The 11,951-nt window shown below is 28.4% G+C and overlaps 1 protein-coding gene across 1 annotated transcript; it reads right to left on the bottom strand.

Moving 5' to 3' along the window:
• Positions 1-416: 416 nt before the first annotated feature.
• Positions 417-3,548, bottom strand: LOC129289064 (LRR receptor-like serine/threonine-protein kinase RGI5). The gene is made up of 4 exons (XM_054925885.1): positions 3,542-3,548; positions 2,046-3,178; positions 731-791; positions 417-649 (listed from the first exon to the last, which is right to left on the bottom strand). The coding sequence occupies exons 1-4, from the start codon at positions 3,546-3,548 to the stop codon at positions 417-419; spliced, it is 1,434 nt and encodes a 477-aa protein (XP_054781860.1).
• Positions 3,549-11,951: the final 8,403 nt, after the last annotated feature.

The raw sequence follows: 11,951 nt of genomic DNA, 5'->3' as shown, positions 1-11,951 counted from the left end.
ATGAATAGATATAAACTAACAAGTCACACTAAATGGTTAGACTAATTAATGCTGCAAACGCAAAAGCCAAGAACAAAAATGAGGAGATGCAAAATTATTACCAAATAACCTCTAAGCCATCTATTGCACTTTGTCGCATTCAATGTGACCATAACATAAATAGTATTTGCCAAATTGTTCACAAATCTGAAGTAAGCATGTCTCCAAGAGCGATTGAAAAGTATTGAACCAAAACTTCCCCAAAATCCAAAAATGAATCCAAATGTCATGCTCCAATAAAACTCTTTAGAGATAATGATGTCCTTGTCTTCTTGAAATTTACCAAGCTCTCGATGTTTTCCTATTTCAAGGCACAACTTCTCAAGTGATTTTCCACAAAGGTCAAGATTTCCTTCACAACTTGAGCTATCAAAACTCTACAATTGTGTGCCGATTGGAATTTTCCCAGAAAGAATGTTATGTGACAAATCCAACACTACAAGATAATCAATTTGAGTAAGGTTAAAAGGAATTTGTCTAGAGAAATGGTTTCTCGACAAATCAAGAGAATCTAACGATTTCAATCGTCCAATCTCGGATGGAATTTCTCCATCTAATTGGTTTCTTGATAAGTTTAATGATACCATTTCAACTAACATTCCCAATTCCTCTGAAATTTTTCCCGTTAATAGGTTGCTTGAAAGATCAATCCCTTTTAAAAATAATGGATCCTTAAAAATTCTTTCAATACCTTTCCACATCAATAAGGCATTTGGCTCCTCAGAAACATCCATCATGCTCCAACTAGTTATCTGCACAGAACTAATTTCTAAATATGAATAACTCTTTGCTTGAGCCATGGCCGTAAAGTTTTTGAAGCATTTTGGTATTTGTCCAGATAGATTGTTGAAGGAGATATCAAGGAATTGAATGCTTGGCAAATAACAAAGATGTGATGATAAACTTTCAATGAAGTTATTCTTTTGTAAGATTAAGATTACCAACTTTTGTAATTCAATCCCAATCCATGAAGGTATAGGTCCTCGTAATTTGTTTTCTCCCACATCAAGCATTAGTAAATTGGAGCAACTTCTTAAGGTAATAGGCAACTCGTTGGCAAACTTGTTGTTTCTCAATGTTAATATTTGAAGACTTTGCATATAACTAATAGAATTAGGAATTACCCCAGACAAATTATTATTACTCAAGTCCAAAAGGACTAATGATCTAAAATGATTCCAACAATCAGGAAGTTGTCCAGATAATTGATTATTGGAAACATCTAATATCATCAACCTATTTTCACTTGGCCCATTTGCACATAAAAATAGGTGAAGCTCAGAGAAATTATTATTTGACATTATGAGAGAAGACACATTATGTAGAAATTGTGGAATTGGACCATTAAAATGATTATGATCTAGAGATATAAGGTATGGATATATTAATCTTATAGGAACATTTGGTATTGTACCAGAAATGTTATTGCTTGAAACATCTAGATATTCGAGATCTGGTGTCAATTGTCTCCAAAACCTCTTTGGAATAGTGCCTGAAATTTTAGTATTTGAAATATCAAGATCGGTGAAATCATTTTGAGTGAGCAACCATTAGGGAAAATTGAGACCTAACCTGTAAGATCCCAGATGCATGGTTTGTAGTTAAAATGGTGGGACCCAATTGTGGCTAAATCTCAAAACCAATGAGTTGTTATTTAGGTTTAAATATTTTAAGTTGGGCATGTTGTCAAGGTGAGAGTTTGTCAGAACACCTCTTAAAGAGTTGTATTCAATATCCAAAGACACCAATGAAGAGGGAAATTGAAGATCTTTAGGTATTGTCCTATTCAAGCAAAGCAATTGCTTGAAATGTCAAGTGTCTTTAAGAATGTGAATGTGGAAAGGTCAATTAATGTGCCAAATGATTAGATATAGGTATTGTAAAGAATATCTCGCACATGGAAACAAAGTTTGAACAATTGATGAGAGGTCTTCTTTTATATGGTTATCATACAGGGATAATGAATGTAAAGTACATAAGTTCCCTAAGGATTTTAATCCACTCACTGTGAGGTTATTTGAACCAAGGTCTAGATTCTCTAGAGAACTCATGATGCTACCAAAATTATATGGTATGGGATCCTCTAAGAAGTTGTTCCCATAAAGATCAAGCTCAACAAGATTATGGCTAACGTTTAAGATCCAATGGAATATTGCAGGTGACATGAAACTATTCCCAGATAGATCAAATTTAGAAAGAGAGGAGGAATTGAATTTAAAAGAAGGCAATGAAAGGATATATTGGTATGAAAGACCAATATTTGATAAGCTTACTTCCTTCAAGTTAGGTAGTATTCCAATCATTTGTAGCCACTTATGAGAGTATTTGAGATCGGTTATGAACCCCAATTTAAGATGGGTTAAAGAAGTGAGGCCAGATAGCCACTCACCTTCAGAACCGTTCTCCTGGTCAATTTTGAGAGCTTCATTACCATCAAGGAAAATCCTTTGTAAGTTTGAAAGATTCCTAAGTTGATAAGGTATTGCTCCTTTAAGATTATTCTCAGAGAGATCAAGATGTTGCAATTGTGAGAGATCTCCAAGTTGATAAGGAATTGCTCCTTCAACACCACTCATTGAGAGATCAAGATACTTTAATTGTAAGAGATTTGCAAGTTGATAAGGAATTGCTTCTTGAAGATCACTCATTGAGAGATCAAGATACTTCAATTGTGAGAGATTTCCCAATTGATAAATGATTGGGCCTTTCATATAATTAAAGCTCAGATCAAGATATTGTAGGTGTGAAAGATGCCCAAGTTGACTTGGAATTCGATTGCTTAAACCACAATCTCGTAGATCAAGGTACTTTAAGTTGGTTAAAAGGCCAAAGTATTTTGGGATATGGCTATCGTAAAATTGATTAAAGCTAAGGTTGAAATGCATCAAGTATTGCAACTCTACTAAAGAAGCACTGATCTTACCTCGCAAAAAGGGTTGGATGGAATCACCATGAAGGTCTAGCTTCAGTACTCGACCCGTTCGGTTGCTACAGCGAACTCCCTCCCATTCACAACAATCTTTCTTGTTCAATTTGTGACCCCATGAAGACCATGTGTAAAGGCCATCATTATCTCCAAGAGCAGCCTTAAACAGAAGCAAGGCTTTCCTCTCCTTATCTATGCATTCAACCTCAGCACCTATAGCTCCACATGACTAAAGCAGTACAATAGCCAGCACAAGCAATTTGTGAAATATCTTGCACATCCTCTTTCTCATTCTTCAGGCACAAGTGGTAATGCTATTGAGTGGTGATTGGTGGTAACAAATTGTTCTGTGAATTTATATGGATTATTATCTTGCACAAGAATGCTATTTATGCTAGCTCCATTTTTTAATTCTTATTGACACCTTCAAATATGTATATGTATTATTTTATTATATTGTAAAATACTAAAATAAAAATAATGAGTCAATGGGTCCCTCAAAACAGAGCGAAGAAAAGTATAGCAGTAACATTTTTGGAGAGAGGGGGCCCAGCAAGCTCCACAACAATCAACAACCTGTCATTTTTACTTTAATGTCAAAAGCAATTTGAAACACGGCAAAGAAAAGTATATAGTTTATTAGTAATGTTTAATTACATTTGATTTTTCTATGTTAAAATTAAAAAAAAATATGCTAATCACTATCGTGTTGAATTGAATGAGAAAAATCAAATATATGAAACCACGTTCCTAACATAAAAGTTATGCTTAAACTAAATGTAAAAGTACAATAACTTTGTTATTTATCTGAATTAAATAAAAATAATAAATTAAAACAATGAAAAAGCTATGAAAAAAGCAAGTTAGCTTATGGGTTAAGTTGAGTTGGCCATTTTTGTTTTGGCAAGTTAAATGAGGCAAGTTAAATCGACCTGTCTTTTAATGGGTTGGAATTTTTCCGATCGACTGGTCTTTAAATCAACATGTGGTGGGATGTTGGTCTGTTAGACTTAACCTGATTTCCTAACTTTTAGTGGTTAATATACTTAATAGTTATATTAGTCATAATCTATCACTTATTGGTAGTCCTTGGAATTTTCCAAGTCCTTTATATCTCTGTTTTACAAGAGAGCTTTTGAATTTTCTTGACAATTCAAATTTAAAGCTTTTAATTTTTATTTATATTTTACATTTGTTAAAATAAAAATTTATAAAAAAATTTGGTAGAAAAAAATTTAAGTGAATTGAATCTTGAGGATACACCAAGGTCAAGACATGCCTCTAAATTTAAAGAGCACTTATAAATATATTTATAAATTATCCCTTATGGGTTATAAATTAAATCTTTACCAACTAGATCAACTTTTGTTGGCTTAAATTTTTAAGAAAAAACACAACAATTGGTCTTTATAATTTTATCAAACTTTGCTTTTAGTACTTATAGTTTTTTTTAGTAATTTTAGTTATTATAGTCCCTATAATTTAATATTATTATGGATTTGAGGAACAAATGTCATCCAATCTTACTAAAACTATAAAGTTTTTTTTCCAAAAAAATGGTTGTATTTTTTCAAAAAAATTAATATTAAATTGGATTGTACAAATTGATAAAGAAAAGATTTATTAAAAATTAAAAAATATAATTATTGATCCCTATAATTTCATTAAGTTTTGCTTAAATTTTTTTGAAAAAAATACAACCATTTTTAAGGAATAAATTTTTTTGGTTAAAAAACACTAAGAAAACTATAGAGACAAATGGTTGTATTTTTTCCAAAAAAATTTAAGCAAAACTTAATGAAATTATAGGGATCAATAATTATATTTTTTAATTTTTAATAAATCTTTTCTTTATCAATTTGTACAATCCAATTCAATATTAATTTTTTTATAATTTTTATAAATTGACTATCTATATTTACTTAGAATGGTGTAGATTAAAAATTTTTAACTTGTTATTTTTTCAAAAAATATTTTATAAAAAGTGCCAATTAAGAGATTATCTTTATTTTTAGTATTGTACTTATCAAAATAAAATTTTTTTAAAAATTATATAAAAATTTAATATTAAAACTACACTATTATAAAAATTATAATAAAGTTAATGTCATATTAGATCATCTAAATTAAATCTATGCTAAATTGATTGTGAATAAATTTATTAAAAATTTTTATAAATTTATTTTAATATATAAAAATAAATTAAAAAATTTGGCACCACCTAAATTAAATTTGAATGTTGATTTGGACAGCCCAAGATCTTTTTCCTTGAAGAAAAAGAATCATGAAATTGTGCATATATAGTTGGTGCTTTCATTGTGTGTTTTGCAACGAAAATGAACCCGTGGCCCTGCTTTTGTTGGCAGTGGCCCCAAGCTGCACAATAGTCAACAACCTAACATTTTCACTTTGGTGTTGAAACTTGAAAGCAATTTGAAACGCGGTAAAGAAAAGTATATGTAATAATTTATCAGTAATGTCTAATTACATTTAATTTTTCTATGTTTGAATAAAAAAGAGAATATGCTATTAACTTTTGTGTTGAATTTGATGAGAAATCAAATATGTGAAATCAATTTCCTCACATAAAACAAAAGTTATGCTTAAACTTAATGTAAAATAATACCTTTTTTATTTATTAAAATTAAATAAAAAATTTAAAAATTTATAGAAATCAAATGAGTGGGTTAGCATATGGAGTACGCGAGTTGGGATGCTTTTTTTATATGTTAAAAGGGACAAGTTAAATTGATCTGTCTTTAATAAGGTTAAAATTTCTACGCATAAAGGGGGTAAAAATATTTAAAAAGTCAATAATTAAAATATTTAATAATCTAAAATGAAAAAAAATGCGTGAATGTTCATGAAATTATTTTTTTAACGCATCTGTGACAAATTGTTGAATTTTATATCCACAACATATAGATTTGGGTACATACGCACTGAAAAATAACTTGTGTATTTTTTTTTTATTTTAACCTGTTAGATATCCTTGGTTGATAATTTTTTTAAGTGTTTTTATCCCTTGTCCAATTTTTTTTTGTTCAAATCCACATGTGATAAGATGACCTATTGAACTTTACCCATTTTCTCGGCTCCTAGTAGTGGTTATGCTTAATAGTTATATTTGTCACAATCTCTCTCCCCGTCTCTCTGGTAGTCATTTGAATTTTCCAATTCCTCTATATGTCTTAGGCCCCGTTTGGTAGTTTGGAATCATGGAGAAAGAAATGAAATTGGACATGGAATCTGTTAACATGTGTGTTTGGTATGCAATAATTATGATTATTTGGAATCAGGATTCAAAGAAATTGATGGAATCCAATTTCATCATATGCATCATGGAATCCAATTCCATGGTTCCATTTCTCCAATTTGCCCCTTCTCTCTCCTCCAATATAATTTTTTTTAATTTTAAAAAGGACACTTTAGTCTTTTCTTATTTTAAATACTTATATTTTATTAAAATTATATCAGGATTCCATCATTATACCAAACACACTTTTAAATCCAATTCTATTCCAATTCCAATTCCAATTCCGATTCCGATTCCGATTCCGATTTCATTAAAAACTCTTCCATCATACCAAACATGGCCTTAGTTTTGCAGGGGACCACACTTTGAATATTCTATGGAAGAAATTGAAGGCATAGATTGAATGGAAAAAAAAGGGAAAAGACTGATAGCAACTTCTTTGGCACTTATGTTTCCAAGTGTTGGGTGCTGAGTGAGACTAGGTTTAGGTTTTGGGCAAGCAAATAACAAAGAATGGTGAGAAGAAAGTTGCGTGTCTGACTGAAATTGAGAATTTTTGTGCTTTGTGAATAATATATTTAATATTAAAATTTATGGGAGAATTTTGTTGAAGTCGCTCGTAAGGAAACTAATAATTATAAGGATCACTAATAATTGAATTAAGATCATTGTATTATCAATGTCTTTAATTTAATTATAAATAAATTTTTATAATAATTAATTTTTTATTTAAAATTTATACGTAATTCTTCTAAATATTATTGGCCTTGATTGGGCCAAACCACATGATCCAAAACAACAGTCTATCATCTAGCCTAAGTTGTGGTCTGACGTGATTAGTACTTTCATAGATATTTTGACTATAATTTTGTTTGCCCTTGTTTGAGGGAGCCTGAGAGTGTTCATGGTTTCATAATATAAGAATAATAAAACTTATATTAAAAATATAGTCTCAATTTTTGTCCCTCTATTTTTTTTTTGGTAGTATTAGTCACTTTAATAAATCAAGGATCATTCGAGAAATGAAATATCTTCGTTGAAGAACTTTACAAAATTCACAAGTGATATATATAAACAGATTCACAAGTACCCCACCCTCTAGTATATTCAAAAGTAAAAGTAAGAGGCGGAAATATATATGAATTTTTATATTAACAAGTTATAGGGTTAATTTGTAATTTGAATTTTAAAATATAGATCCAGAGATGATTTAAATTCTAAACTTTTAAAAAGGTGTATTTTGAACTCTAAAAAATTAAAATTAAAGTAATTTTACCCATATCATTAACTTTTAATAAATATTTGTTAAATTGGGGCCTAAAATACAATTTTTCTGAAATAAATCTGACAGACGTTTGTTGAAAATTAATAATAGATATGAGATTGTCCCAATTTTAATTATTTGGGATTCAAAATGTACCTTTTTAAATATTATAAAAAAAGTTTAAAAAATTTAAGGAAATCAAATTAGTGGGTTAGCATGTGGATTAGGCGAGTTGGCATGTTTTTTCATAGGTTAAAAGGGGACAAGTTAAATTAACTTGGCTTTAATGGGTTTAGAATTCCTACACAAAAAAAGTAAAAATATTTAAAAAGTTATTGGCCAAATGCATTTAGTAGTTTAGAGGTGAGAAAATATATGAGCATGCAAGAAATTATTTTTTTGACACGTCTGTGATTAAATCATTAAAATTTATATTTACTACATAACAACAATATCATTGACTTTTAATAATCTAATTACATATGACTTGTACACTTTTTACTTTATTTTAAATTATTGAATGCTCTTGATTGATAATTTTATTAGTGTTTTTATCCCTTTGTCCTTTTTTTTTTTTTTTCAAATCAACATGTGATAAGATGACATATTGAACTTTATCCATTTTCTCGGCTCATAGTAGTGGTTATATTTAATAGTTATATTAATCATAATCTATCACTCTATGGTAGTCATCTGAATTTTCTCATTCCTTTGCATGTCTCAGTTCTGTAGGGGACCACACTTTGAATTTTCTATAGAAGAAATTGAAGGCATAGGTTGAACGGACAAAGGAAAAGATTGATAGCAACTTCTTTGGTCCTTATGTTTCCAAGTGCTGAGTGCCGAGTGAGATTACGTTTAGGTTAGGGCAAGCAAATGACAAAGAAAGGTGTGACAAAGGTTGCGTGTCTTGAGAATTTTTGTGCTTTGTGAATAATATATTTATTATTGAAAAAATTATGGAAGAATTACCTTAAAATCTCTCATAAAAAAATTAATTACTATAAGAATAAAGTCTCTTAATTTAATCATTAATAAATTTTATATAATTAATTTTTTTTATGTGCAATCAGTATGTAATTCACCTAAATATTATTCACCTGGACCGGGTAGACCGCATGGTCCATAGCATCAGCCTATAACCTAGTCTAAGGTGTGGTTTGGCCTGATTACTCTAGTCCTTTCATCAGGTTGTTTTTTCAAGTAGGGTCAATCCGAGTCTTGATGGGTCAGACTGGGCAAACCGGGTTTTATTTTTATTTTGTTTTTGTTTTTGTTTTGCATGGCCCTATTTCTAACTCCGCTTCAGTGGGCTCTTTAATTAATTCAAGCTCTATCCAATTGCAAATCAATTATTGGAATTTTGTATCACTACGCTTAATTAATTAAAATTAATTAATATAACTATTATGGCATAGTTGTAAATTTAAAAAGGCTTTATTTCTTAAAAAATTAAAAATCTTTTGGATAAATATTTTTGAATTTCAATATTTTTATAACTATTTTAAAAAAAACAAAAAGGAAACATTTTAGAGCTATTTTTGTTTTTTTTAAAAGACTACATTTGATTACTATAGACTACTTTTAATTATGGTCAACTACAATTATAGACTATTATTAACCACTATAGGTTATATTTTAATTTGAAAATTGTTTTCAAATCAACCTAATCAAAAATATTTTTTTTTGTTTTGCTTTTGAAAAACAACTTTTAAAAATTAGCTTTATAAATGGCTTTCTTTAAAAAATAGAAAACAAAACAAAACAGACTCTTAGATTGCCACTCCTTAAATTTATTTGTGAATATGTTTTTAGAACTTATTAAGTTTTTAACCTGTTAATATAAAAATTCATATATATTCCCACTCCTTACTTTTACTTTTAAATATACTAGAGGGTGATGTACTTGTTAATCTCTTTATATATATCACTTGTGATTTTTGTAAAGTTCTTCAGCGAAAATATTTCATGATTTCATTAATGATCTTTGGTTTACTAAACTGACAACTACTACTACCACCTAAAAATAAAAAAAACAATAAAGTGATGAAAATTGAGACTATATTTTAATATAAGTTTTATTATTCCTATATCGTCAAACCATGAGTTAAATAGTCAAAGTCTTCCTCAAACCAAGGCAAGCAAAATTATAACCAAAATATCTATGAAAGTACTGCCAAATTTCCATGGAGAGAGGAGACTTCGTAGATGTTTCTGAAACAAAACGAACCAAAAAAAGGACATCCAACAAAAAAGGGAAAAGATTGATAACAACTATGGGCATGTTAATTTCCCAGCAATTTCTGGGCATTATTCCCAGCATGACTGACTAATAGGGTGTTTGGATTAAAAATTGTAAAATTGAAGTTAAAATAAATTGAAATTTATGAATTGAAATTAGGGCGACGTGATTTATGTTTAAATATTTTTTTAAAATTTAACAAACAAAAATTTATTTAAATAATAAAATTCAAAAGAAAGTTTAGATATATAAAAATAAAAAAAAATATGAAATTTATGATAAATATTTTTATTTTTAATTTTTTCTTTTTTAAAAATATTACACTTTAAATTATAATTTCAAAATAAAAAATTTCATATGTAATTAAGTATTGTAAATTATAAAAATATAAAATAAATTGATAAAACTTAATATTTAAATTCTAAAAATTTAAAATAAATTGATAATTCATACAATAATAACAACAAGCCTTATCCCACTAGATGGAGTAAGCTTTATGAATTGTACAACACCATCATGCTTTATTATTTACTAAATTTTTAGAAATATTGTTAATTAAAAATTTTACATTTTAAAAATTTAAAATAAATTAATAACGTAGACTTTGGTTCAAAAGTTTTTTTTTAAGAAGTAAGAATTCCTTGCTTCAATCCTAACCTAGGTTTTGTTTCATAAGCTTTTTTAAAGACCTTTTTAGCTAAATATATTAATTCCTTAACTTCTAAAATAATCTAAATAAGATTTTCACACCCCGAATTGAGGTTTTGGTGTTATCCAAGCATAACTGCATTTATCCCTCTAGTTGGTAATTTATTCTGACAAATATTATAAAGATATATATTAGTAAATTCCCAAACTACCCCTTTTCCAACCATTTACCTAATTATGCCCTGGTCCGTCAATCACATCAGAAATATGCCAAAAGAGGATAGCCCATCTTTGATTAAGAATCGTATGTGGAGAAATCTATATATAATTAATGGAATTTACTAATCTGATTTTATTCTCATTTGAGAAACCTAAAAATTGTACGTAGAGAGTGATAATTAAGTCTTAAAATTCAATTAACTAATATTTAGATTTCTGACATTTTTTTTAAAAATAGTTTGCAAATACCATCAATTTAAAATGAAAATTTCAATTGAAGGTTAAGAATTTACATTTAAAACATAAAAATTTGATTAGTAATTAAAATTCTTGAACTTACAACAGTATAAATTTTTATTTTTTGTTTTTTGAATTGAAAAGGGAAAACATATATTCAAAGGAACTAAAAACAATACAAAATAATTACCAACCCAAAACAAAGCCATACTAAACTTTCATCAACCATTGCCTTCGATGATAAAAGGTGAGGGTTAATTAAAGATATAGAAAACATGATTAAGGTAAAGCTATGCCTAGCTAAACTGTCAACAGTATACTTAAAATAATGATAAATAAAATTTATAGAAGTATTACAAGTTAAAAAAAAGCAGGTCACAACATTTGTTGATGGCATCTCAAAAGGAGTGGCTCTTACATGAATATCAAAATATTAGACTAATTGTTGTAGTGCAATTAGTAAACACTTTCACATTCTTATAACCAGATGATAACACAATTCTAAGCCTTTACTTATGCCACATATTTTGGCAATTGCAATGGCGAGTGATTGATAATTATATAATATTACATTAATTTAAGGTAATGCTTCTCATATTCTAAATAAGTTTTTCACACCCAAAATTGAGTTTTGGATGGCCCGAACTTCAATTTGGGTGTTATCCAACCGTAACTTAATAAGCCTTTATCCCTTTAATTGGCCTAATTTGCTCAGAGAAGTATTACAAAGATATTAGTAAATTTCTAGATTACCCTTTTTTTCCCATTTACCTAATTATCCCCTAATTAGTCAATCCCATAGAGATATTTTCCCCAGACCACAATATAAGTTCTTTTCTAAAAAATTTTCTTCATCCAAAAAATAGGGTGTTTGGAAGGTGTTATATTTTTTTTAAATTATACCATTACTTTATTACGTAATTAATGAAGTTATTTTGAATAAGTCAAATGTCTTTTTTATTACACTCAAGAGCACAATTAAAAAATTGTAATTTTTTTAGAAAATTAAGAGTTTAACTAACTTTCTTCAAGAAACATAAATTAGTTAATAATAACTTATTGAGAGGTTGCCAAAAGAGATAGCCAATCTTACATGAATTGTTCGCATAGTCATGTGGAT

This window comes from Prosopis cineraria, unplaced genomic scaffold (assembly GCF_029017545.1).
Source record: "Prosopis cineraria cultivar Desert tree isolate PC_DT_omini unplaced genomic scaffold, ASM2901754v1 PC12, whole genome shotgun sequence".
Classification (NCBI taxonomy): Eukaryota; Viridiplantae; Streptophyta; class Magnoliopsida; order Fabales; family Fabaceae; genus Prosopis; species Prosopis cineraria.
Note: the sequence above shows the minus strand (reverse complement) of the source record. Positions and strands in the feature narration are given on the sequence as shown.